Below are 23091 nucleotides of genomic sequence, written 5' to 3'. Positions count from 1 at the left end.
AATGTTACTCTTTATTGTGTAATTAAAGATACTTTTCAAGATTTTGCAAGATTTTTTATGTGTAGAATTTGCACCATTTAAAATAAAATTGGTATCCTTTATAAAGTGTTAATTGGTTATTTGATAGATATCCCAATGTAGTCAATTCTGAAGATGTGTGTAAACCACATAACAAAAATACTGTTATTGTAAAACAGGTTCAGTTTATCTTTCTGAAGACGTTTTTTAAATATTATTTTTATTGCTTAATGTTAAGTGGAAGTGAAAAATTATGTTAATATGACTTGAATGTTGTAAACAAAAAAGCTGCACTTTTTACAGAAAAGGATTGAACTGTTTTTACAGTTTTTCTACAGTATATTATATCGCTTGTCAGGCAATATACTCATATGCATTTGTACTTATGGTTTAAAAGAGTTGTGTTAAATGTGTGCATGTCTGTATTTACCAACCTGTCCAAATTAAAATATATACATATATATATATATATATATATATATATATATATATATATATATATATATATATATATATATATATATATATATATACTCTATAGATTTCTTTTAAATAAATTAACAAAACAGCAGTCACTTATTACATTTTAGTTTTATAAATAAATGTCATTCTTTTTTCATATTTATTTACTGCATTAATGTAACATTACATAGCAGTTGAAATTCAGTGTGTTACACATTCTTGAGGAGAACAAACTGAGCTATAAATTAATCTGCAGAAGGCAAAGTACACCTTGCTTATTTTTAATCAAATTCTGAGAATTTGTTTGTGGGATGGTGTTCTTCAAGGATGTTTTACAGCTTTGGGAGACTCCAAATTTTGAAAATGTACTTCATTACCTCACAATGCTCTTCTTGAGGTAAAAAAAACAAACACTTGTACAATTTAATCAACATAAAAACAAAAAGGTTCATAAAGTTTAATGCAAAACCAAAAATTTAAATGCCATTCATTTTCTTTTGACATATAATTGTTAGCTTGGGAAAAAATATCCAAAATTATAGTCAATATTCCATTTCCTGTGGAAAAAAATAAAACTGAAGTCAAGATAGGAGGTGGCACGGTGGTGCAGTAGGTAGCGGGTGCTTCGGTTTCCCCCTCAGTCCAAAGACATGTGGTACAGGTGAATTTGGTAGGCTAAATTGTTTGTAGTGCACAAGTGTGAATGAGTGTGTATGGATGTTTCCCAGAGATAGGTTGCAGCTGGAAGGGCATCCGCTGCGTAAAAAAAAAAATATGCTGGATAAGTTGGCGGTTCATTCCGCTGTGGTGACCCCAGATTATTAAAGGGACTAATCCGAAAAGAAAAAGAATGAATGAATGAAGTCAAAATGGTAGGACCTCCCAGTTCATGCAGACTGTAGGTCTGATTAGCCAACATACTGCAAAAGGAAAAAAGGACCTATAGTGCCAAAACTCTAAACAAAACATGTGAAATTTATTTTACTTGCAAGCGTCAGTTGGGGCCATGGGTTGGCAAAGCTAATGAAAAACTGAATATGTATTTGGCAATCATGGATGCCAATGTAGACCAGGGATTAAACTCTAGCATGAAAAAAAAATTACAAAGAAGTTCATATGGGATTTTGGCTAGAGATTACGACAGATGGACGCCTATAGGTCGGGTAAGGTATTAAAAGTTGTTGCAAAATGCATTCACAAACCATCTGTGTGCACAAACAAGTCAAATTAGACATACATTCTATGTGTGCATTCGAAAAAATAAACATGTTTACATGTATAAAAAAAAAAAAAAAACCTGTTAATCGTGCTTTTTTAGTGTAATGTGCAGTTTTATGATGCCAAGGCAGCAGTTTTAATGGATGTTATATACATTTCATTCATTCATTCATTCTTTTTCTTTTCAGCTTATTCTCTTTATTCATCCAGGGTCGTCACAGCAGAATGAACCGCCAACTTATCCAGCAAACGATTACGCAGCGGATGCCCTTCCAGCTGCAACCCATCACTGGTAAACATGCATACACACTCATTCAACACTATGGACAATTTAGTTTACCCAATTGACCTATATTGCATGTCTTTAGACTTGTAAGGGAAACCAGAGCATCCAGAGGAAACCCGCGCAAACATGGGGAGAACATGCAAACTCCACACAGAAATGTCAACTGACCCAGCCGAGGCTCAAACCAGCGACCTTCTTGCTGTGAGGCGATCATGCTACCCACTGCGTCACCGTGATACCCGTTATAGAAATTGTCTTGACATTTGAAATTTTGTATTTATAACAACTCTTACGACAATAGTTTTAATGTATAAAATGTGTAAAAGCACTTGTTTGGGACATTCGTTATCATTTTTATAACAACAGTTTTACTGCATATATGGTGGGTAAGTTATGGTTAGTGTAGCAAAACCATGGTTGATTTTTGGTTACCGTGATATAATGATAACCATGTTTTTCTGCTTTTTTTGTAGACTAGTAAAATCATTTTACAATGCAATGTTGTGAGTGTCAACACAATAAAAAAAATATGGTGTTTCCATATCAGTGGCTAAGTATGAATGGTTAACAGTGGATGAATGTGAATCAGTATTATCATGCATATAGTACTGAAATTAATAATAGAAATGTATAGACCTAAAATTTAACTGTGAATTAGACAAAAACCTAACCTCAAAAATAGCGTAGATGGTATGAAAGCATATGGTATGAACGTCACTGGGAATTCTATAAAGAGTTTCTGATCTAAGCGAGTGACAATGGAGAGAGAGAGAGAGAGAGAGAGAGAGAGAGAGAGCAACAAATCAACAGGCAGGGAGGGAAGGGGGTGGTCACTGCATCTCATTAACATTGCTCACAGTAGATGAAAGTTTACAGGTCTATAACTAGAGTTGATATTATTCTTAGTGGTTTTGATGAGAATAAGAAGATGCCGCTTCCAAGTTTGCGCAATTTTTCAGCTCTCCCAGATTTTCCTGGTCCAAGAAGACTTCTCCTGGACTGCAGTGCTCTGTTGGATCATCAGGTCGGAGGAGGTAAGCACTTTTTTTAGTTATTTTGTTCTGGTATCCATTCAGTTTGTTTTTTCTATGCTGTTGGACTAACACGCCACATCAAAGTTATATTTACAGAACACGTGTCATGAAGCAGCTGCATTCTCGGTTTGTCCATAATTTGACTCATGAATGTTTTATATACGAATGTTTATGAAATATTTAGCAACTGGTATAAAAGTCTTTTTTTTTTGTTTGGCAATGTGCTGCAGTAATTCAAGCAGCTAAAATTGAAACCCGTTCAGATTAAAACTGAGCTGTTTCACATGCCATGGATCAGGGCTTCTCCAATCAGGCGTTAAAAAAAGAAAGAGAAAAAACACTTTTCTTTTACATAAACATTCAAGACAGATGTATTAAACATATTTCATGTATTTATTTATTTCATGGATTATTTGTTATTTATTGATTTAAATATATAGTTGAAGTAAGAATTATTAGCCCCTTGTTTATTTTTCCCCCATTTCTGTTTAACGTAGAGAAGATTTCTTCAACACATTTCTAAACATAATAGTCTTAATAACTCATTTCTAATACCTGATTTATTTGATCTTTGCCATGATGACAGTAAATAATAATAATAATAAATCCAAGGATCTATTTTTAACAGTATAAAGCACTCTGAACAAGCATGAACAAACTATTTCATTTGTATTAATGTTATCGAAACTATGCAAAACTTTGGATCTTACACATTGTTTATGTGGATTATGTTAATGAATTAAACCCAATATATTAAACCAATATCTATCTATCTATCTATCTATCTATCTATCTATCTATCTATCTATCTATCTATCTATCTATCTATCTATCTATCTATCTATCTATCTATCTATCTATCTATCTATCTATCTATCTATCTATCTATCTATCTATCTATCTATCCATCCATCCATCCATCCATCCATCCATCCATCCATCCATCCATCCATCCATCCATCCATCCATCTAAATAATGCAAATATAATGCAAAATATTATAATTAACTTTTTTTATTGACATTGTTAAAGACAGATTTATTGAACTATAATTTGTTTCACTGCCTATTATTATTATTATTATTACTATTATCATTATTATTATTAGCATCTGCTGTGTAAAACATTTCCTGGATAAGTTGGCGGTTCATTCTGCTGTGGCGACCTCTGATGAATAAGGGACTTATATGTCAAAAGCCAAAGGAAAATGAATGAATCATTATTATTATTATTATGTAGCATTTCATTTCTCTGATTTACACAATATGTATTTTTATTTTCTCTTCAAACCATGCATATTATTACAAATTCCAGACAAAGTAATTATTTAATCAGTCTCTTTTTATAGCAGCTAAAATAAGTCATGCATGCTTCATTCATTTAAAAACAAAATCTGCATGCAACAATCAAACACTACATTCAAAAATGACTTTTGCTGGTTGTTCAAACTTCTTAAACTACCTGAAACAACACTATTTCAAAGTTTTTTGGGGGGGCAACTTAATTGTTTTATGTCCAATCCAATTATCTTTGTAAAAACGATTAAACTAACTGAATCGATTTTTGTTGGGACAACATGAAGGAATTGGATAAAACCCAGCATTTTTACAGTGTACCAGAGTCAGCAGCAGGAGGCGGGGTTTTCTTCCTGACTGACACGCTGCTCCACCAATAGACTCCGCCCTCTCTCCTCCAGCGTCTTCACTCTCTCCATCTCCTCCCCCTCTGCCTCTCTCATTGTTGAATGGTCAGGGGGGTGTGAATGTGTTCATCTTTGCCGAGGAGGGGCTTTGCGTGCGGCACGAGTCTGTGTGTGTACCTGTGTGTGTGTTAGACCAGCATTGTTCCTGATAGAGGGAAAGCTGTGCCGCGCTGTTTGGAAAATCCAAGGTCATTGGAGAACAGTCACATGCGCCGTATGCATGTGTGAGTGAGTGAGTGAGTGAGTGAGTGTGTGTCTCTCTCGTTCTGTCTTTCTCTCTGGCTATGTGACAGAAAAAGAGAGGCTTCAGGCAAAGAACAGAGAATTTCATCAGGTTTTCCATCAATGTACGGTAAGGGCGATTGTCTGAGTGCTTGATTATTATGTGTGATATGGTAATTCCCTGCCCGTGTTTGGGAAGGGAAGATTCGTGTGCATCATAGGAGATTATGGCATTGATGCTGAAGCAACAGATTGCATGCAGTATTGCGGATCTGCTTATCTGTTTATTGTTCATATTTCATGTTTTTCCCTTTCATTTCAGACGTCAGTGATTTAGGTTCATCCACACTCAAACGAGCGCTATACAGAACGCGCGCACACAGAGATCTACTGCAGTGTTGTGATATTTATGAATCGTACACATATTGATTTGGTTTCTATTTCATGGGAGGTTTTCTGACTACCAGCACGCGTGGTCGAAGGTGTTAGGATAAAGCTGCAGGCAGTCAGGCTGTGTGACTTTGATTTCTCTCAGTGTGGATGCCTTTTAGAGATGTGCGACTGGCTGAAGCACTTCAATCCCAGAGCAATTACTATTTTTTTTTACAGCCTGAGTATTTCACCCACAGCCATGTCACAAGGAGAAGGAGAAAAATGCTTTTTGATAGAGTCTAGACTACTGTAGGATTGTTTATGCTGATAGATTTTGAAGCTTTGCAGATTTCATATTTACTTTGTCAAAACAAAATGATCTGATCAACAATGACTAATCGTGTACTGTATATTTGTCCTGTTGTTTTAAATAGTAGATTTATTTTTATATGTATTTATTTTGTTTAAATTAAAATGTCATTGACATTATTTAAATTTACATAGCCTTGTGAACAATGATTTTTGTACAAAGATGATTATATGGTCAGTGTAAACAGAATTTGAGAATTTAATATATTTTATAGTATATATATATATATATATATATATATATATATATATATATATATATATATATATATTTGTTTATATATTTAATTATTCTTTTGTGCACTGAATCCTAAAAAAAGGCTTTTAATACATTTATTCAGCAACCATATTTTAAATTGATCAAAGATATTACAATTTTTTAAATATTTTAATGCAAAAATGTTAGTTTTTATGTAATGTTCTTTTAATTAAAAATAATATCCAAAAATTTATTTTTCTACAAAAAATATTAAGCACTATAACTGTTTTCAAAAATAAATAATAATAATAATAATAATAATAATTGTAAATAAGTAATGTTGGTTGTGTAACTAATCAGCATAATACAATTTCTGAAGTATCATGTGGCATAACACAGGACTAATAATGTTGAAAATAAAAAAAGGCTACTTTTAAAACATAAATACATTACATTTGATTAAAAAATTAAATAAAAACATTAACAATGTTATTTTATCTTTTATCAAATAAATGATAAGTGTCTTAAAATATGAGTTAATTCCATTTACACCTTAAAATACTGCTTAAATATATTAAAAATTGTCCCAGCCAGTGCCATATTATAATTGTAAATCTTATTCTTGTATGCCTTTATTTTATTTTTTATAAACCTTCCATAAATACATAAATATTTTGATCAATGTTAGATGAAGTGGGAGGTACTTTGGTGCTAAGCTAAAATCACTGTGAGTACTTCCAAGAGTTCTTTGATATTTGGTCCATCATGAAAGATGAAAGAGTTAAAAAAATATTAAATAATACTTTTAAACCATTTTTTCTTATTATTAATTGTATGACTTATTTATTTAATAATTTTATTTATTATACTGTATATTTTTCAGCTTTTTTAAAATTAGATGTTAACTCCCAGAATATATATATATACACAGTTGAATTTAGAATTATTAGCCCCCCTTTGATTTTTTTTCTTTTTAAAATATTTCTCAAATTATGTTTAACAGAGCAAGGAAATTTTCATTGTATGTCTGATACTATTTTTTTCTTCTGGAGAAAGTCTTATATTTGTTTCATTTCGGCTGGAATAAAATGAGTTTTTAATTTTTATGAACCATTTTAAGGACAAAATTATTAGCCCCTTTTATCTAAATTTCAATTTAATAGTGTACAGAGCAAACCGTCGTTATACAATAACTTGCCTAATTATAATTATACAATAATCTGCCTAGATAACGTAATTAACCTAAGCCTTTAAATGTCACTTTAAGCTGTATAGAAGTGTCTTGAAAAATATCTTGTCAAATATTATTAACTGTCATCATGGCAAAGATAAAATAAATCAGTTATTATGAGTTATTAAAACTATTACTCTTAGAAATGTGTTGAAAATTTTTTCTCTCCATTAAACAGAAATTGGGGAAAAAAATTAACAGGGGGTCTAATAATTCACGGGGGCAAATAATTCTGACTTCAACTGTAAATATATATATGAGGTTTGGACTTCACTGCGTGTCATTTCTAGGGAAATAATATGTAATGTTTTAATAGCAGTTCTGAAACACATTAACTACACCCCAAAGCTTATTCAAAGCAGCATAGAATCAAGAGTCCCGAGTTCTCAAATAATGGTTTAAGATTAACCAGATCCTCATGGAAGTAGAGATGACAGCAACACAGTTAAGGAAGTAAAGCAATAGATTACATTCTTCAGCCTACCGTGTAGTTCCCTCTTTGTATTTCTGTTTTTTCCCCTGTGACATGGCCATATGACATTGACTGTTGTTGATATTGCGTGCTTCATTAAAAATACCCAAAAATGCCACATAAAAGCCCCACAACCTTTTTCAATATCGATAATAATAATAACAACAGTAATACATAATGTTGGTTGTGCAGCTAATCAGCATTTAAAAATTATTTCTAAATATTGATAATAATAATAACAATAATAATAAAGTAATGTTTGTGCCGTTAATCAGCATATTAAAATAATTTCTGAATATTGATAGTAATAAGAAGAAATAATGTTGGTTGTGCAGCTAATCAGCATATTCAAAAAAATTCTGAATATTGATAATAATAATAATAAGTAATGCTGGTTGCGCAGCTAATCAGCTTAATAAAATAATTTCTGAATATTGATAATAATATTAATAATAATAAGTATTGTATTATAATTAATTTCATATTATTGTTATTATTATTATTATTATTATTATTATTATTATTATTAAATAATAATCATAAGTAATATTGGTTGTGCCGCTAATCAGCATTTTAAAATAATTTCTGAATATTGATGATAACAATAATAAGTTGGTTGTGCAGCTAATCAGTGTATTAAAATAATTTCTGAATATTGATAATAATAATAATAATAATAAGTAATGTTGTTTGTGCAGCTAATCAGCATATTAAAATAGTTTCTGAATATTGATAGTAATAAGAAGCAGTAATGTTGGTTATGCAGCTAATCAGCTTATTAAAATAATTTCTGAATAGTGATGATGATAATAATAATAAGTAAAGTTGATTGTGCAGATAATCAGCATATTACAATATATATTTTTTGAATATTGATAATAATAATAAGAAGTAATGTTGGTTGTGCAACTAATCAGCATATTTAAATAATTTCTGAATACCGATAATAATAATAAGGAACGTTGGTTGTGGATCAGCGTATTCAAATATATCCTGAAGTACTTGCATACTACTGTACTTACATACATATTACTGTTATAATCCCCCGTAACACTGCCATGAGAGTGACTGTCTCTGATATTGTGTCCTGTTTTGGCCAATCTGAATGGATGTGGCATCTGCAGTGGCTGATGTGCTAAATATAGCTGTCATTTCAAGAAGCTTGAACTATTTGGAGGAAACGAATTTAGAAACACACAGGAGAGAGGGAGAAGGTGCCCTGGGTTTGCGTTTTGTGTTTCGGAAAGATTGATTTTCAATACTGTGGCCTGGCACAACATGGAGTTTGATTCATTCACATGCATAGTGAGTTGTGTGTTATGTAATTGCTTTAGTAGCCCTTAGCAAAGCCCTAGTAAAGCTGGATGTCTTCTACTTTCCCACACCAGCTCGGAGGATATCATATTAGCCAAAGTATAGTACATCTGAGCATGACGGGTTCTTTATTATGACATAATCCTCTTTGCCTCAGTGCCAGCTATAGCCTTTGTTTTGCAGAGTATGCAGATTGCAGATGCTCATGATGGGTTTTTCTTGGCAACAAAGTACAGAACCCTGCATTAATATTGGCACCCATGGAAAATATATGTTGTGGGGGAAAAAGTTGTCAAATAACAACAAAAATATTAACATTAAAACTGAAGGAGCTTTACTTAGATGAGAGTAGAGTCTCTTTTTTTATGAAACTATTTGTGGTGATGTTGGTGATGTCGAATTGTTGTTTTGGAGACTTTGTAAGCCCAGGAACCAAATAACAAATCTCCAGCCTTGCACTCAAAGAATTGGTGGGTTATTTAAACCCAAAATTGATAAAATATGGACAAACCCAAACATTGGTTAAATTTGGTCCTATTGTTAATCCATTTTCCTTTGACCTAGTCCCTGATTCATCAGAGGTCACCACAGTGGAATAAACTGCCTTGGTCTTATTAATTTAATACTAAAATTAACCCAGCTGTTGATTTAGTCTGTGTTACACCAGAATTGGGTTGCAATAACCTAGTATTTTAGAGTGTGATTCTTTAAAAAAAACTGAAGGAGCTTTACTTGAACGAGAGTCTTTATTCATGAAACCTTTTTCATCAATTTGTGATGATAGTGATGCCGAATTGTTTTGGGGACTTTGTAAGTCCATGAACTAAATCACAAATCTCTAGCCGTGCACTCAATAAATAAATAAATAAATAAATAAATGCTGGGTTATTTAAACTCCAAATTGGAAAAATATGGACAAAACCAAACATTGGGTTAAATTTGGTCCTATTATTCATCCATTTTTCCTTTGAATTTATCCCTGATTTATCAGAGTTTACCACAGTGGAATGAACTGCCTTTAGTGCCTTGTTCCTATTAATTTAATAAACAAATTATCCCAGCAGTTGGTTTAGTCTGTATTAGACCAGAATAGGGTTGAGATAACCTAGCATTTTAGAGTGTGATTCCTTTAAAAAACTAAAGGAGCTTTACTTGAAAAAGAGTCTTTTTTCATGAAACCTTTTTTTTTATCAATTTGTGATGATGTTGGTGATGTTGAATTGTTGTTTAGGAGACTTTGTCAGCCCTGGAACCAAATACCAAATCTCCAGCCTTGCACTCAAAGAAATGGTGGGTTATTTAAACTCAAAATAAATCAAATATAGACAAACCCAAACATTGGGGTAAATTGGGTCCTATTATTCATTAATTTTCCTTTGACTTAGTCCCTGATTGGGTTGATATCACCAAGCATTTTAGAGTGGGATTTGTGGAGATTTGGCCAATTAAACTATCCTCTTAAAAGTTACTTGTTTATGTGAAAATAAAATCCATTTGAATAACTTCTTGTCCTAGTCAGCTGCTTGTGTACTAAGAAATTTTAAAAGTCAATTATATTACTTACAAAAAAAAAAAAAAAAATAAAATATATATATATATATATATATATATATATATATATATATATATATATATATATATATATATATATATATATACCAATAACTATGTTACACATAGTAGATAATAGATGATGTGCTGTAATAAATGATGCATTAAATAATAGATGATGTGAATATTTTGAGCAAAACGTTGAACAATAAACAGACACATACAAAAATCTTGTCGCCTTTCCAAGTTTTAGGACTAACAAATAATAACTTGACTTCTAGTTGATCATTTGGTATCAGGAGTGGTTTATATAAAAGGCAGATGCCTGTAGATTACGCTTATTTTACCAGAATTAAATATGATCATGGCTTCATTTTATATGTGAAATATATGTGAAGGCAGCGGGTTTAATCACTTTAGGCAAAGTAAACTAACTGCTTCAAAAGCAAGGTGTTTACACACTTTTTAAAGTAAAGTCAACTAGTCACTTTTAAAAAATGTGTCTTAATGTTGTTGTGAAATGTACAGCTTTGTGATATAGCAAGAAATGGATATAAATATATAAAGCTAAAAGCATATTTCGGGCCCTAGTCACACGAGTGTGCCAGGTGAATGATAGAGGTGGAAACACAGCCATGAGAATTATGTTGGTTGTAAACCTGAGGGAACTGTGGAGGTGTTATATTTACCACCCTGTCCCAGAGCACTTGCATTTTATATATACAGCTAATATAGTACTAGTACAGCAGTTCCTTTTGCTGTAGGGCATGGATTTATGAACTGCAGCAAATGCATGGGACAGATAAAATTTATATTAGTGAGAAAACATCTGAAACACCTGACATGCATCTTCTTTGACTTAACAGTTTGTCTAGTGATTCAGTTATATCTAATGCATTCGGCAAATACTGTTACACAAAGCAGAACTCAAAGCTACACATTTTTATCAGTATTCTCCATGAGAATAGAGCCTGTATGACCTTGGCATTGCTTCATTCTTTAGAATTTAAATTCTCTTGTTTATGGGATATTCATTCCCTTTATCTTTTTTTTTTCATAAAAGAGCCCCTATTGTGGGTTTTGTTAAATGACCTTCCATGTAGTGTGTAACACAGCTCTAAGTGAAGTGAAATATCCAGATAAGGCTTAAATTTGAAAGTGCACAGAGTTTAAAACTATTGATTCATTTATAAAAGAGTCGACTCACAGAGCTTCAAGTGAATCGACTTGATAACGAGTCTTTAGCTGCTTCGGTGTGACGTTAATATGAAACTTAAGCCCTGCTCAATTGTTGCAATTGGTGCACAAACCCGGCAAAATTGAAATCTGTGGCCCGCCCACAAACAGTAGCAAAGAAAAAGAGGAAGACAAACACTTTAGCAGATCCCGGTTGAATCAAATCGTGAAAACACTGTGCTCGTCTGGATATTACTGGAAGTGTTTGGGAAAGTTAGTGTTATTTTCTTTAACTGATGATGAAACTGTGAAGAGTGAGTGGTTGAGGTTTATTTTTGCAAAAATACCTCAGCATAATAGCCCCAGTCTTGTGCTGTGTTCCCGTCATTTTTCTGACATGTGCTTCAGCAATCTGCATGCTTACAACAGGGTACTCGTTGGCCGTTTGTTAAAGGAAGGATCAGACTATTGATGTATGGGACTTTGTCAGAGCTTGACAGGAACTTTACAGTGGACCAGTTTTTTCCTCCATTTCACAAGGAGAGGGGTGGGGGGTTAAAATGACGGGAGTTTGGCGGAAGATGGGTCTGAAATATGGGAGACTCCCGTGAAAAAAGGAGTGTTGGCCGGTATGCTCACACATACACTCTGGCTACTTCAATATTGTTGATAAACCATGGTGGGCATTTCACTCTGTCTCACGCTAAACGCTGTCGACCAATCGCAACAGACTGTCATCGGTCCAATCTGTGCAGATCAGCTTCGTGCTAAGGAGGGGTTTGGGAACAAATGAATCACTGAACGAATAAAAGCATATCTTGTGAAAGTGAATGAAGTCATTACTAGCATGGCCACGCAAGACATAATTTAGTGTCATTAGATAAAAATGGCTTATTTCTCTGGATTTGAACTAGGGCTATTTTATTTTTTCTGCAATAAACATTTTGATATAAATACAGTTTCACAAGATAGTTTGATCGGTTTTCTGGGAAGTCTAACAGTATTTAGGTACAGAAATTAAATAATCACAATGCATAATATGCTTCTCTTTGCTTTGTCTCATTTCCAGTCCAAATATCTAACAAACAACTATTCTTAGGTAAAGTAAAAATATTGTGTATTTTAAAATTCAGATGATTGAAGACAAAAAGTGGATGCACACATAGCGATAGCGATGCTGAAATGATATATTGTGCAGCCCTAATTTGAACATTCTTTGAAACAATGACTTTTGTAATGTAACTACAGTTACTACAAAGTCAGCAAAATAAATACCACTGTTGTAGTGATTTTTAAATATTTTAATAAAAATCACATATATTGTGCCTTTAAATTAATATTAATAAATAAATAATTCAAATAAAAAAATCTAGTCATTTGTTTTGGCTTCAGAGATTAATAAGTGCTGCTATTTAATTGTTGTACTTATATCACTGTATTTTTTTCCTTTCAAAACTAAAACCAGTTTTATTCTATTTGAAAAGTGCATTTAACCTCTTTTAAAAAGGTTGATAACAGATTTACAAATTATTGTCATTACATTCTCACCCAATCTGTAGCTGTTTGTTTGTTTGTATGTCACTTTTTTAAGTGATAACACACTGCAGTCATTAATGACCCCCTTTTTTTCTCTGAGTGAGAAACGGCATAAGCGTGAAAGGATTTACTGCAGTCTTGTGTGTGGGGGTGGAAATATTCAGTGTCGACTGTCAGTTTTTTTGTTGTTGTTTTTTTCTTCCTTTTTTTTTAAACTTCTGCTTGTGTTGCTTTAGGCATAGAGGTGTCACGCTGATGTGTCAAAACACTAGCAGGTGGGCCGATGTGTGACTCATGCTCCAGCTCTTCTGCTTCTCTCTGTCCATAAACATTGTAAACAGCAGCTTGATTGTAACTAGAGGCACAGCAGGTCTGAGTCAGTAAACCTACAATAACCATGTGTTTGCAGACTGATTGTCTCACTGATAAACCAATATAAAATTGCATGCGTGATTTTATTTTTAAAGAAGACATATCATGTCCCTTTTTATAACATGTAAAATGATGCTCTGGTTTGTGTAGTTTTCCCTCGAAACAGCCCAGCTTGTCAATAGGGATGCAATGATTATAGATTTTGGTTGTATAATTATAGTCTGAGGAATAATCATGGAGTTATCACGATTATTATGCATTTATTCATTTCAAAACACTACTGGTTTAGTAAATCACATGAAAACTTCTTATAATTGAAAGTGTTATTTATGAGTGCTCCTCAGTAACTAATACAGCACTAAATAAAATTAAAAACAAACAATAGACCATTTCTCTTTGGCCCTGAAAAATAAGTGAAAATATGTTTTTGGCATTTAAACGTAAGTAATAATTTTACACTGAAACTAAATATCAGAACAATGAACAAATAAATAAATAAAAATAAGAATAAATACAAAATAGTATTTGTCTAGTGTAAATCTAAGCAACATATTAGCTAAGTATTTCCCTTTTAAAGAGAACAAATGTAGTCAAAGGCTGCTGAAGCCCTCTCTGAAGAGGCAACTATATAATGATCAACTATATTATGAACTTGTTTGGTATTTTCATTTTGGATTTTCTTTTCTCTTTGGAGTAAAAATTTGTATATTCCATACAAAATATGAAGCTGATTGATGATATGAAGCCATTCTTTCAACTTGGTGTGCCTGGAAAGCATGAGCGCATCGTGCTGCGGGTTAGGCATGCAAGAAAAGAAATAACAAACTTGCTCACACAAAAGACGCAACATGTGAATGGCCCTTAGTTAATGGTCTCAGCCAGTTAATCCAGAGTGTGTGGGTATTAGCCTCGGTATAAGCTTGAAACTTGAAACTAGCACACAGTTGGCATAACTTTTTTTAGTTGCAGCAGTATTGTTCCGAGCAGAATTTAATTTCAATTAACTGTGGTGAATTAAAGGGTGGTTAATAGTAAAATTGATTAATCGTTGCATCCCTACTTGTCGAAATTATTGGAGAAACATGTTGGAGAACAGAACATAAACAATTCCACTAAAACTGCCCAAAGTGAGTGGATATATACATATATCCACTTGCTATCCTTGTTTTTGCCCTGATTTACCAGCAATCAATCTGCATAAATCTGTATAAATCAGTAACATGTAGACTAAACTGCCAAATTATAACAAAACAAGCAGAATAGTACCTATTAAATTCAGTTTATTAAATACTTACTCCTGTTCCTGCTTAACCTCGTCCCTTACATGATTTAGCAGCTTATACTAAAACATTTGCATGGTTTAGACAACATGTCAGAATTTTTATATTTATTCATCAGTGGAATACCATGCAATACAAGTTGTTATTGAAATTCGTGTGAGCAAAAACACCATTTTTGTATTCCTTTAAATGCAAATGAGCTGGTGCTTTCCTGAATAGGGTGGAGCCTATCTGCTTGTTAGGTGTGACATTAAGCGAAGCAGCTTCTAAGCACCTAAAAACAATTTAGTTTTTAAATGTAACTCAGTTTCAATCTATTTTTAAGTTTGTTTTTTTTTCAGAAAGATGAGTGTCTTTTCTTCAGACAGCACAGATCTGCTTGATTTGACTGTCACCTGCCATTTTAGTGGATCTGAAGCAGGAATTTTCTGACTGAAATTGCATAATAAATATCATTATGCTACGGCAAGCTCTATTACATTTAACATTTTCTTAAAACCCGACATTTCCACTACCGATTAAAGTCTCATAGGGCTCGAAATGAATCTTTTTTTTCTTGTTAGCACTGTTGCTTCTAACTTCAAAAATGTAGGCGCACCAGACAAAATTTAGTTGCACCCACCAAAAATGACGAGCAGCGTTACTACACATTTTATATAAAAAGATTCTATTATATATTAACACTCTAACCACAACTAACAAATAAACACAAATCTGCATGCGCTCACCGGCTGTGCACTCACTGCTTGACGTGAATGAGATGAACTGAATTAACAATAATAACTGTACTGTTCTCACGGGTGGTGTCTGATTTTGCACAGATGATATTATAACTTATTATTTGCATTCGTCATCCTAATAGCAATAACGGTCTTTTCATGAGCTGCAATATTAGTTTCGTCTCTGTAAATGCATGATCTTTAGCGATGGCGAACGCGGTATGCAGTCGCAAGGTTGACAGCATCATGACAATTAAATGAAGGATTCAATAACGTTACAACATCTCGTGTGTAGATTCAGTGGCAAACACTGTTGGCCTACCTGAAAACTCTGCCCACCGGCTTTATGGTGAATGGCTTTAGTCATTTTCATAGCGGATTTTAACCACTGGAAGAATTTTATCCATTCTTCTAATGATGTAAATGCTGGATTGACATTCAGCATTAGATCACTAATCATATGTGCCATTAGTTGTAACTCTAGCTGGTTTCTAAAACTAAATCTGTCAGAATGTTTTCATTCTCTCGGATCCAGCCCTTAACACTTTTGAGGCTGTGGCACCCTGTCATCGGAACTGAGCAACTGACAGCTGATATTAACTAATCCCTTTGCATTCTGTTCTAGCGCAGTGGGCCAATAAGTAGAGCTTGAAGGCGGAGCAAGCATTGAGGGCTTTTTTGTACGAACTCTCTCTTATCTTTTAAGATATTAGTCTAAATCATTCGGTTTGTGATGCATACCGAACCGTAAGTCTCGTACTGAACGGTTCAATACAAATACGCGTATCGTTACACCCCATATAAATAGAGCCAGTTTAATATCAATAATTTTATATTATTTTGTTGTGGAAATGTTACGTTATGTATGTGATAACTAAAGATATAATTCCTAACAAATTTTGCCAAACATGAATATGAAACATAAATTTGGCAGGAATTATATCTTTAGTTACCACATACATAACGTGACATTTCAATAACAAAATAATATAAAATTATTGATATTAATCTGCCTCTTACATTCATTTATTCATTCATTTTCTTTTCGACTTGGTCCGTTTTTTCATTAGGGGTTGCCACAGTGGAACGAACCGCCAATATATATAAATCACTAAAAAGTGGTCAAAAATGAATATTTTCTTTATTCAAATGAGTAGCGGCTTGGATCCAGAAAGATGAAAACACAAATTCTGATATTCCAGAAACAACAAAACAAGTGAAATGAACAGTAGCAGATTAAAACCTTAAAGTTTCAACCACAGTCAGACAACAATAAAGAGCCAGAGAACACTACATGCTACCGCAAATACAAATTGCATAATAAATATCATTATGCTACAGTAAGCATTTCTGGATAAAACTAGTAACATAGATCTTGTTTCCATGAATACAATCAGAGACAATGCTAACTTTAGCAACATCAACTCATTCAAATCGAGACTGTTTAGCTAGCCCTCAACTGAATGAGCACTGTGCTACATCCGGCAGATGTCAATATCATGTTTTTCTCTTCTTTTTCATTCTTTTATAACCTGTTTTAGCACATTTTATCTGTTTTTAAATCATTTTTATTATTTGTTTTTAATTTTCTTACACTTGTCTCTTTTATTCCTGTTTATGTAAAGCACTTTGAATTGCCACTGTGTATGAAATGTGCTATATAAATAAACTTGCCTTGCTTTAACTGCACATCATGTTAACAACAAGCATAAGGAAATTTCGAAACATTCTCAAAATATGCTAACATATACTTGTTTTGGATATTAGGTTAGAGATTAAATTCCTGGTACTAACCCATACTTCAGAAATAGCGCTGAATTGACCCTTGCTAAAAATGCAGTCTGGATGCTGCTGCAGCACAGAGGGTTGAAATGTGCAGACTAAGGGGTGGTAATATTATAATAAAGTACATTTCCTGCACCACTAGGGGAGCAACATGTAATCAGCGCTTTTTACATAGAGAAGGTTTACTAAAACAAAGTTTTGGTTACTAGATTGTTGGCTTTTCACAAATTCTGGGTTGGTACAGCAGATGAACCAGGGATTCAAATGCAGCATTTAAACACAGAATAAGTCAGATTTTCATGATACTGTATGTCACCTTTAATGTTTGCCAACTGGAATGAAAAGCCAGAGTTAGCTATCTGTGGGTGGATGAGCGCTGCTGTCTGATCACTCCACCTGCTCGGCTTTGTTTGCTTTCCTCGCTGATGAAGCTCTTTCACTATGGTTATGGTGTAAACAGCCTTGTCTCTCCCAGGGGTCCTGCCAAGGTGCTGCCTCTGACTCATCCACCCAGAAGGGGCTTTGTTTGTGTGTTTATCTCAGGTTTGAACTGGGTGGTTGACAAACAACATGGACATCATCAGCTGATACACTCATAAAATGACTCTTGCTGCTTGTTCAAACTACTTATTTAAAATGAGTTGAAATAACAAAATTCTTGTGTTTTTTAGGACAACTTAATTGTTTTATGTTTAATCCACTTAATCCACTTATTTTTGAGGCACCATAAGATTTGAATAGATTTGATGTGTTCCCGCTGCTAGTTGGCACCAATCTCCCGCACATTATGCAGAGCACCAAAACTATAAGTTTATCGAAACTAAAAAAGCAGAACAACTTCCACACCACTGCATATGTCTTTCCTCTCTCATCAACTAATCCGTCTGCATTCTTATTTGTGGAAGCTTGTTCCCCCATATCTGTATTCAGGGCACTCATTTTGTAGCTTTCTGCGACGGAGCAGCTTAACCAACTTCTGAGCACTGGCAGTGGCAGCGTGTCTGTGATGTATGTCATCATGCAAGTGACATCACGCTCATTCTGAGCACGGAAAGTCCTTCAGTGACAAATGATACAAGGTATAAGATCTTATACATATATAATAAAACAAACTTTTGCAAATGTATATCAAAATACTGAAAATGGGCTTAAAAATCATAATCACCGTTGTTGAAAAAAAAATATCGCGATATATATTGATATCGAATTATTGTCCAGCCCTAAGACTACTAATGTAACAAAATCATATTGTAGAGGAAAAAAAAAACAGTTGATGAAACACTAACAGTCATAATGTGGCCTCAACATGGCCCAGACCTGAATATTGAAAGGTCAGTATGGGATCACCTTGGCAGAAAAAGAAAGATAATACACTTAGTACATTATTTCAGAAAGCTTCAGGACTGTTTTTCCAAAACAGTTAAAGCTGTGACAAGGGAAGTCACGCTAAATACTGACTCTTTAAGTAATTTTTTTCTGAAAATGTTGTTATTTTTGTCTAATTTTGTATACATTTTATACCCCAAATACATATAGAATACCTAAAGTAGCCAAAAATTAAATATGGATAAATATGGTTCTCAGGCTACGTTCACACTGCAAGCAAATGTGGCACGAATCTGATTTTTTCCCCTCATGTGACTCAGGTAATGACAGTGTGAACAGCCCAAACCGCATGGAATCTGTCTTTTCAGGTCAGATCTGTGCTCTTTCATATGTGGTCTTAAATCAGACACAGATCTGATGTTATGCAATGCGACCGCAGTGTGAACGGTCATGTCGGATTTCATGTGACTTTTACACAATCTTTGAGTGACATGCGTCATCATTCTGTGCTGCAAACATCCTCTACTCCTCAGCTGCACAGTAGAATGGCACACAGGGCGATTGAAAGTTGGTTGTTCATGTTAAAAACAATTTTGAAGGCAAAACTGGTGCTTGTTAACTAATCTGGTTAACGATTGAGGCACGGGTTGATCGGAAGCCATGGGTGTTGCGGATAGGGGATCCGTGTGCAAATGAGGTAGAACTTTCTCTCCGAGAGAAAAAATGGCAGGTGTTCGAGCACCCAAACCGCCCTTCTGCACGTGTCTGTTGCTTATAACGAAGTAAAATTACATAACTCTGCAAACGGAGATAAACCAACTCCGCCTTCACAGCTCAGTCTGCGGCTGCTCATTAACCCTTGATGAGTTCACTACACCGTTGATCATAGCGCCACGCACCGCGGTTGTCATAAATCACAAACGATCAGTGTTTTTTTTTATCACAGGACTTATTTTAGGTCTTAAATGCTGAAATACACCTTAGTAGTAGCAGAACAATCATTTACAGTACATGAAATACGCCACGGTTGTCTGTGAAAAGGGTAATAATAATATAAGCATGATCTGACAACGTGCTTACTCATGCAGCACACACGTGATCTGTTCACACTGCAAATCTGATATAGGCCACATTTATAAGAGCAGTAGGAACAGCCATGCTAAAAAATAAGATCTGAGAAAATATCAGATTTGAGCACTAAGCTTTACAGTGTGAACGTAGCCTTAGTCCACCAAAGTTAATGACTTTTGCACAGTATTGTACAATTTGATTTGATATATAATTACTAAAAATGCAATAAAAGTAAATTAATCTAAATAGTTATTGAGGCCCCGTTTACACTAATACATTTTAGCTTTAAACCTGCAATTAAAAATGAAAACGATCCACGTTCACTCTGGCGTTTCACCTACAGCGTTTCTGAACAACTCTCCATCCACACTATACCTCTGAAAATGCACTTTTCGTGACCACTTTGATGAGAGCTGTGCATGCGGACTGTTCATCAAGGATCTACTGCTGGATCTAATCCCACTAGATTTGTTAAACGTGATATTTAATTCATCTTGTTGTCTATATCTAACGACATATTTCTCAACTTTGGTCTTTTGAATCCGTTACTTGTTCTCAGGTAGCATGTTTTAGTTGCATGCAAAGATAAGTTATTAGGCTATATTAATTTATGTAACCACGCACACTGATTCTACACATTAACTGATTGCTTGCCTTTATTTCCTATAATGTATAAACTTATTGTACGTTATACTGTTATAATGGCCATTATTGATTATTAAAACTGATATTCAGCATAAGAGAGGGTATGTTTCGTATTTTCAATGAAAATGTAAGAAGGCAGTTATGTTATAGGCTTTGTTTTGGTATAAATATACATACAGAGACGATTACACTTATTTAAATATGTTGCCAGATGACGCCTCAACATTTCTGATGTAGTTTTTTTTAACAATTTCTTAACAATTTTATCCAGGATGATGTGAATGAGCTTATAAAATACACGGTTCCCTTTGAAGATTTACCTGACGTGTCTTCGGGAGTTTGTTTTCCAGTCTGAACTTGAAAGGATGCAAGACTGATCTTTGTGTAGGCTAGTTAATATTTAGGAAAAAGCTCCAATCAAATGCCTCCATTTTCAGATGTCTCCCTGACAGAGAGCAGCAGCATTTTAAAATGAAAACAGCCTCTTCAGTGTTTCCAAAAAGCTCGAAAGCTTAGATGTAGTGTGAACGGATGGCGTAACCGTAGCCAAACATTTAAAAACGTTTTACGTTTTAAAACTAAAAGGTATTGGTGTAAACAGGGCCTAAGAATCACAAAAGCACATAAAAATATTATTAAAAGTAAAAAAATAAATAAATAAATAAAATAAAAGCTAATTCAAAATATCAATAAATAAACATAACCCATCTAACACTGCTAAATCAATGTTTTTAAATAATTTGTTAGGACATAAACACCCAATTTATAATTAAAAAAATATATTAAAAATGTAAATAAAAATCAACAGTGCTTTTTACTGTTTCTATTCCCCCCTGTGATTTACAATGTGCCCCTTTATAAGCCTATACAAGCCTTTTATGGGCTTTCAAGTGCTGGTGTAAAAGCAGAAACAATTCTAAATGCTTTCAACAGATTCTTTTCAAATCCATTTAAGCAGCACGCCGAGCTGCAGACGTTTCCTAAATACAGATTAATGCCTTTCCCCTGAATCGACTGGCTTCACTTACTAGATTACGGCACAGGTCTAATTTATTTAATGTGTCGATGCAATAAATAAAGCTCACGTTGAGTATAATTACAAAGACTGTTGATCAATACTGCCCTACATCATGGAAACAAAAAGCTTTGGAGAGATAACTTCTAAACTTGCTTTTATCTCAGATGTATTTTTGTTAGTATTTCTGTGCTTTTTGGGTTCAAAGATGCAGCAGTTTGGTTTTAATTGTTTAAAACATTGTTCTGGACTTGCATTGCAATGATTTTATAGTGCAAACTATGTAACCTGTGTAACAGAGGCCAACACTGTAAAAATGCTGGGTTCCCACAATTTACCCATGTTGTCTCAACAAAAATGTATTAAGTTTACTTAAATTTAAGTAGATTGAAGATAAATCAATAAGGTTGTCTCCCAAAATTCTCAAGAAGTATGTTGTTTCAGCTCATTTTAAATAAGTATAATGAACAAGCAGCAAAAATCGTTTTTGAGTGAATTTAGCCACAATTGTCAATAAACAAAATAATGTACCAGACTGACTGTACCCTAAAAAAGTAGTGCTTATACTTCTTTTTTTAAAAATAAAAAAAGATTAGCATCTTTTTTCTAAATGCATATAAAATAAGAGCAGATGCATTTTTACAGCAATAGCCAAGGGAATAATTCCCAGTTTACAAGTTGTATTTAGTAGTTGTACTATAAGGATGGGTGGCATGGTGGTGTAGTAGGTAGTGCTGTCGCCTCACAGAAAGAAGGAGCCACGGCTGGGTCAGTAGGCGTTTCTGTGAGGAAAAGACATGCGGTACAGGTGAATTGGGTGGGCTCAATTTTCTGTAGTGTATGAGTCTGTATGGATGTTTCCCAGAGATGGGTTAAAGCTGGAAGGGCATCCGCTGTGTAAAACATATGCTGGATAAGTTGGCGGTTCATTCCAATATGGCGACCCCAGATTAATAAAGAGACCAAGCCAAAAAGAAAATGAATGAATGAATACTATGAGGATGTAAACACATTTTAACAATCAAAATCTCATGATGCTGTAAAATGCGTTCACATGATTCTACCACAACTACCACGTGATTGAACTTTTTATTGCTGTTGTCCTGTTAAGTGCCACCTGCTAGATGAAAATGAATTTGCATTTTCATTTAGCCTTTCTACAGTTTTTTTTTTGTACTGGTGCAGCCTTTCCACTGAATACGACAACTGAAAAGCGTCAGGACAAAGTCATTTATTTCCAATGGAGAAAAGTCCAGAAGCTGCCTGAGTTCCGATCATCTCGGTATGTGGAAAATTTGGATAGATTTGAGCTGCGCATCCGTTATTATATCATCCGTTAAATATTTGAACTTCTGCGACTAGACTGTATGCGACTAGTCAACCAGATGTGATGTATTCCAATGTTGACATGAGAATATATATATATATATATATATATATATATATATATATATATATATATATATATATATATATATATATATATATATATTTTTTTTTAATTAGAAAAACTGATATTCTGTCTATATTAAAAAACATTTCTATTCATAAATGAAATAAAAATATTATATTTTAACGTTGTCTCCTTATTTCCTCCAATGGTTTTAGTGATTTATGAGTTTATAGTATTCATTCATTCATTTAACCATGGTGAACGCACAGACAATAAAGGCTTTTGCTTTTGCACGCCTTTATTTCAGACACCTCAAGAATCTCT

The 23091-nt window shown here is 33.7% G+C and overlaps 1 protein-coding gene across 6 annotated transcripts in view; it reads left to right on the top strand.

Annotated features, from left to right (window-relative positions):
* Positions 1-2810: 2810 nt before the first annotated feature.
* efr3ba (EFR3 homolog Ba (S. cerevisiae)) overlaps positions 2811-23091 on the top strand; it is a 61145-nt gene continuing 40864 nt past the window's right edge. For 3 of the 6 annotated variants that reach the window (XR_012393026.1, XM_021467451.3, XM_021467450.3), the window contains exon 1: positions 2811-3018. Coding sequence is in view for 4 of the 6 variants with exons in the window: in XM_021467451.3 (XP_021323126.2) it covers positions 2847-3018 (172 nt within the window). In the remaining 2 variants the exon portion in view is untranslated. Of the gene's footprint in view, positions 3019-4846; positions 5072-23091 lie in introns of those variants that run through there. The other 3 variants (XR_012393027.1, XM_073927775.1, XM_001921904.9) reach the window with 1 other exon arrangement.

This window comes from Danio rerio, chromosome 17 (genome assembly GCF_049306965.1).
Source record: "Danio rerio strain Tuebingen ecotype United States chromosome 17, GRCz12tu, whole genome shotgun sequence".
Taxonomy (NCBI): Eukaryota; Metazoa; Chordata; class Actinopteri; order Cypriniformes; family Danionidae; genus Danio; species Danio rerio.
The sequence above is the reverse complement of the archived record's forward strand: the minus strand, read 5'-3'. Positions and strand labels throughout refer to the sequence as shown.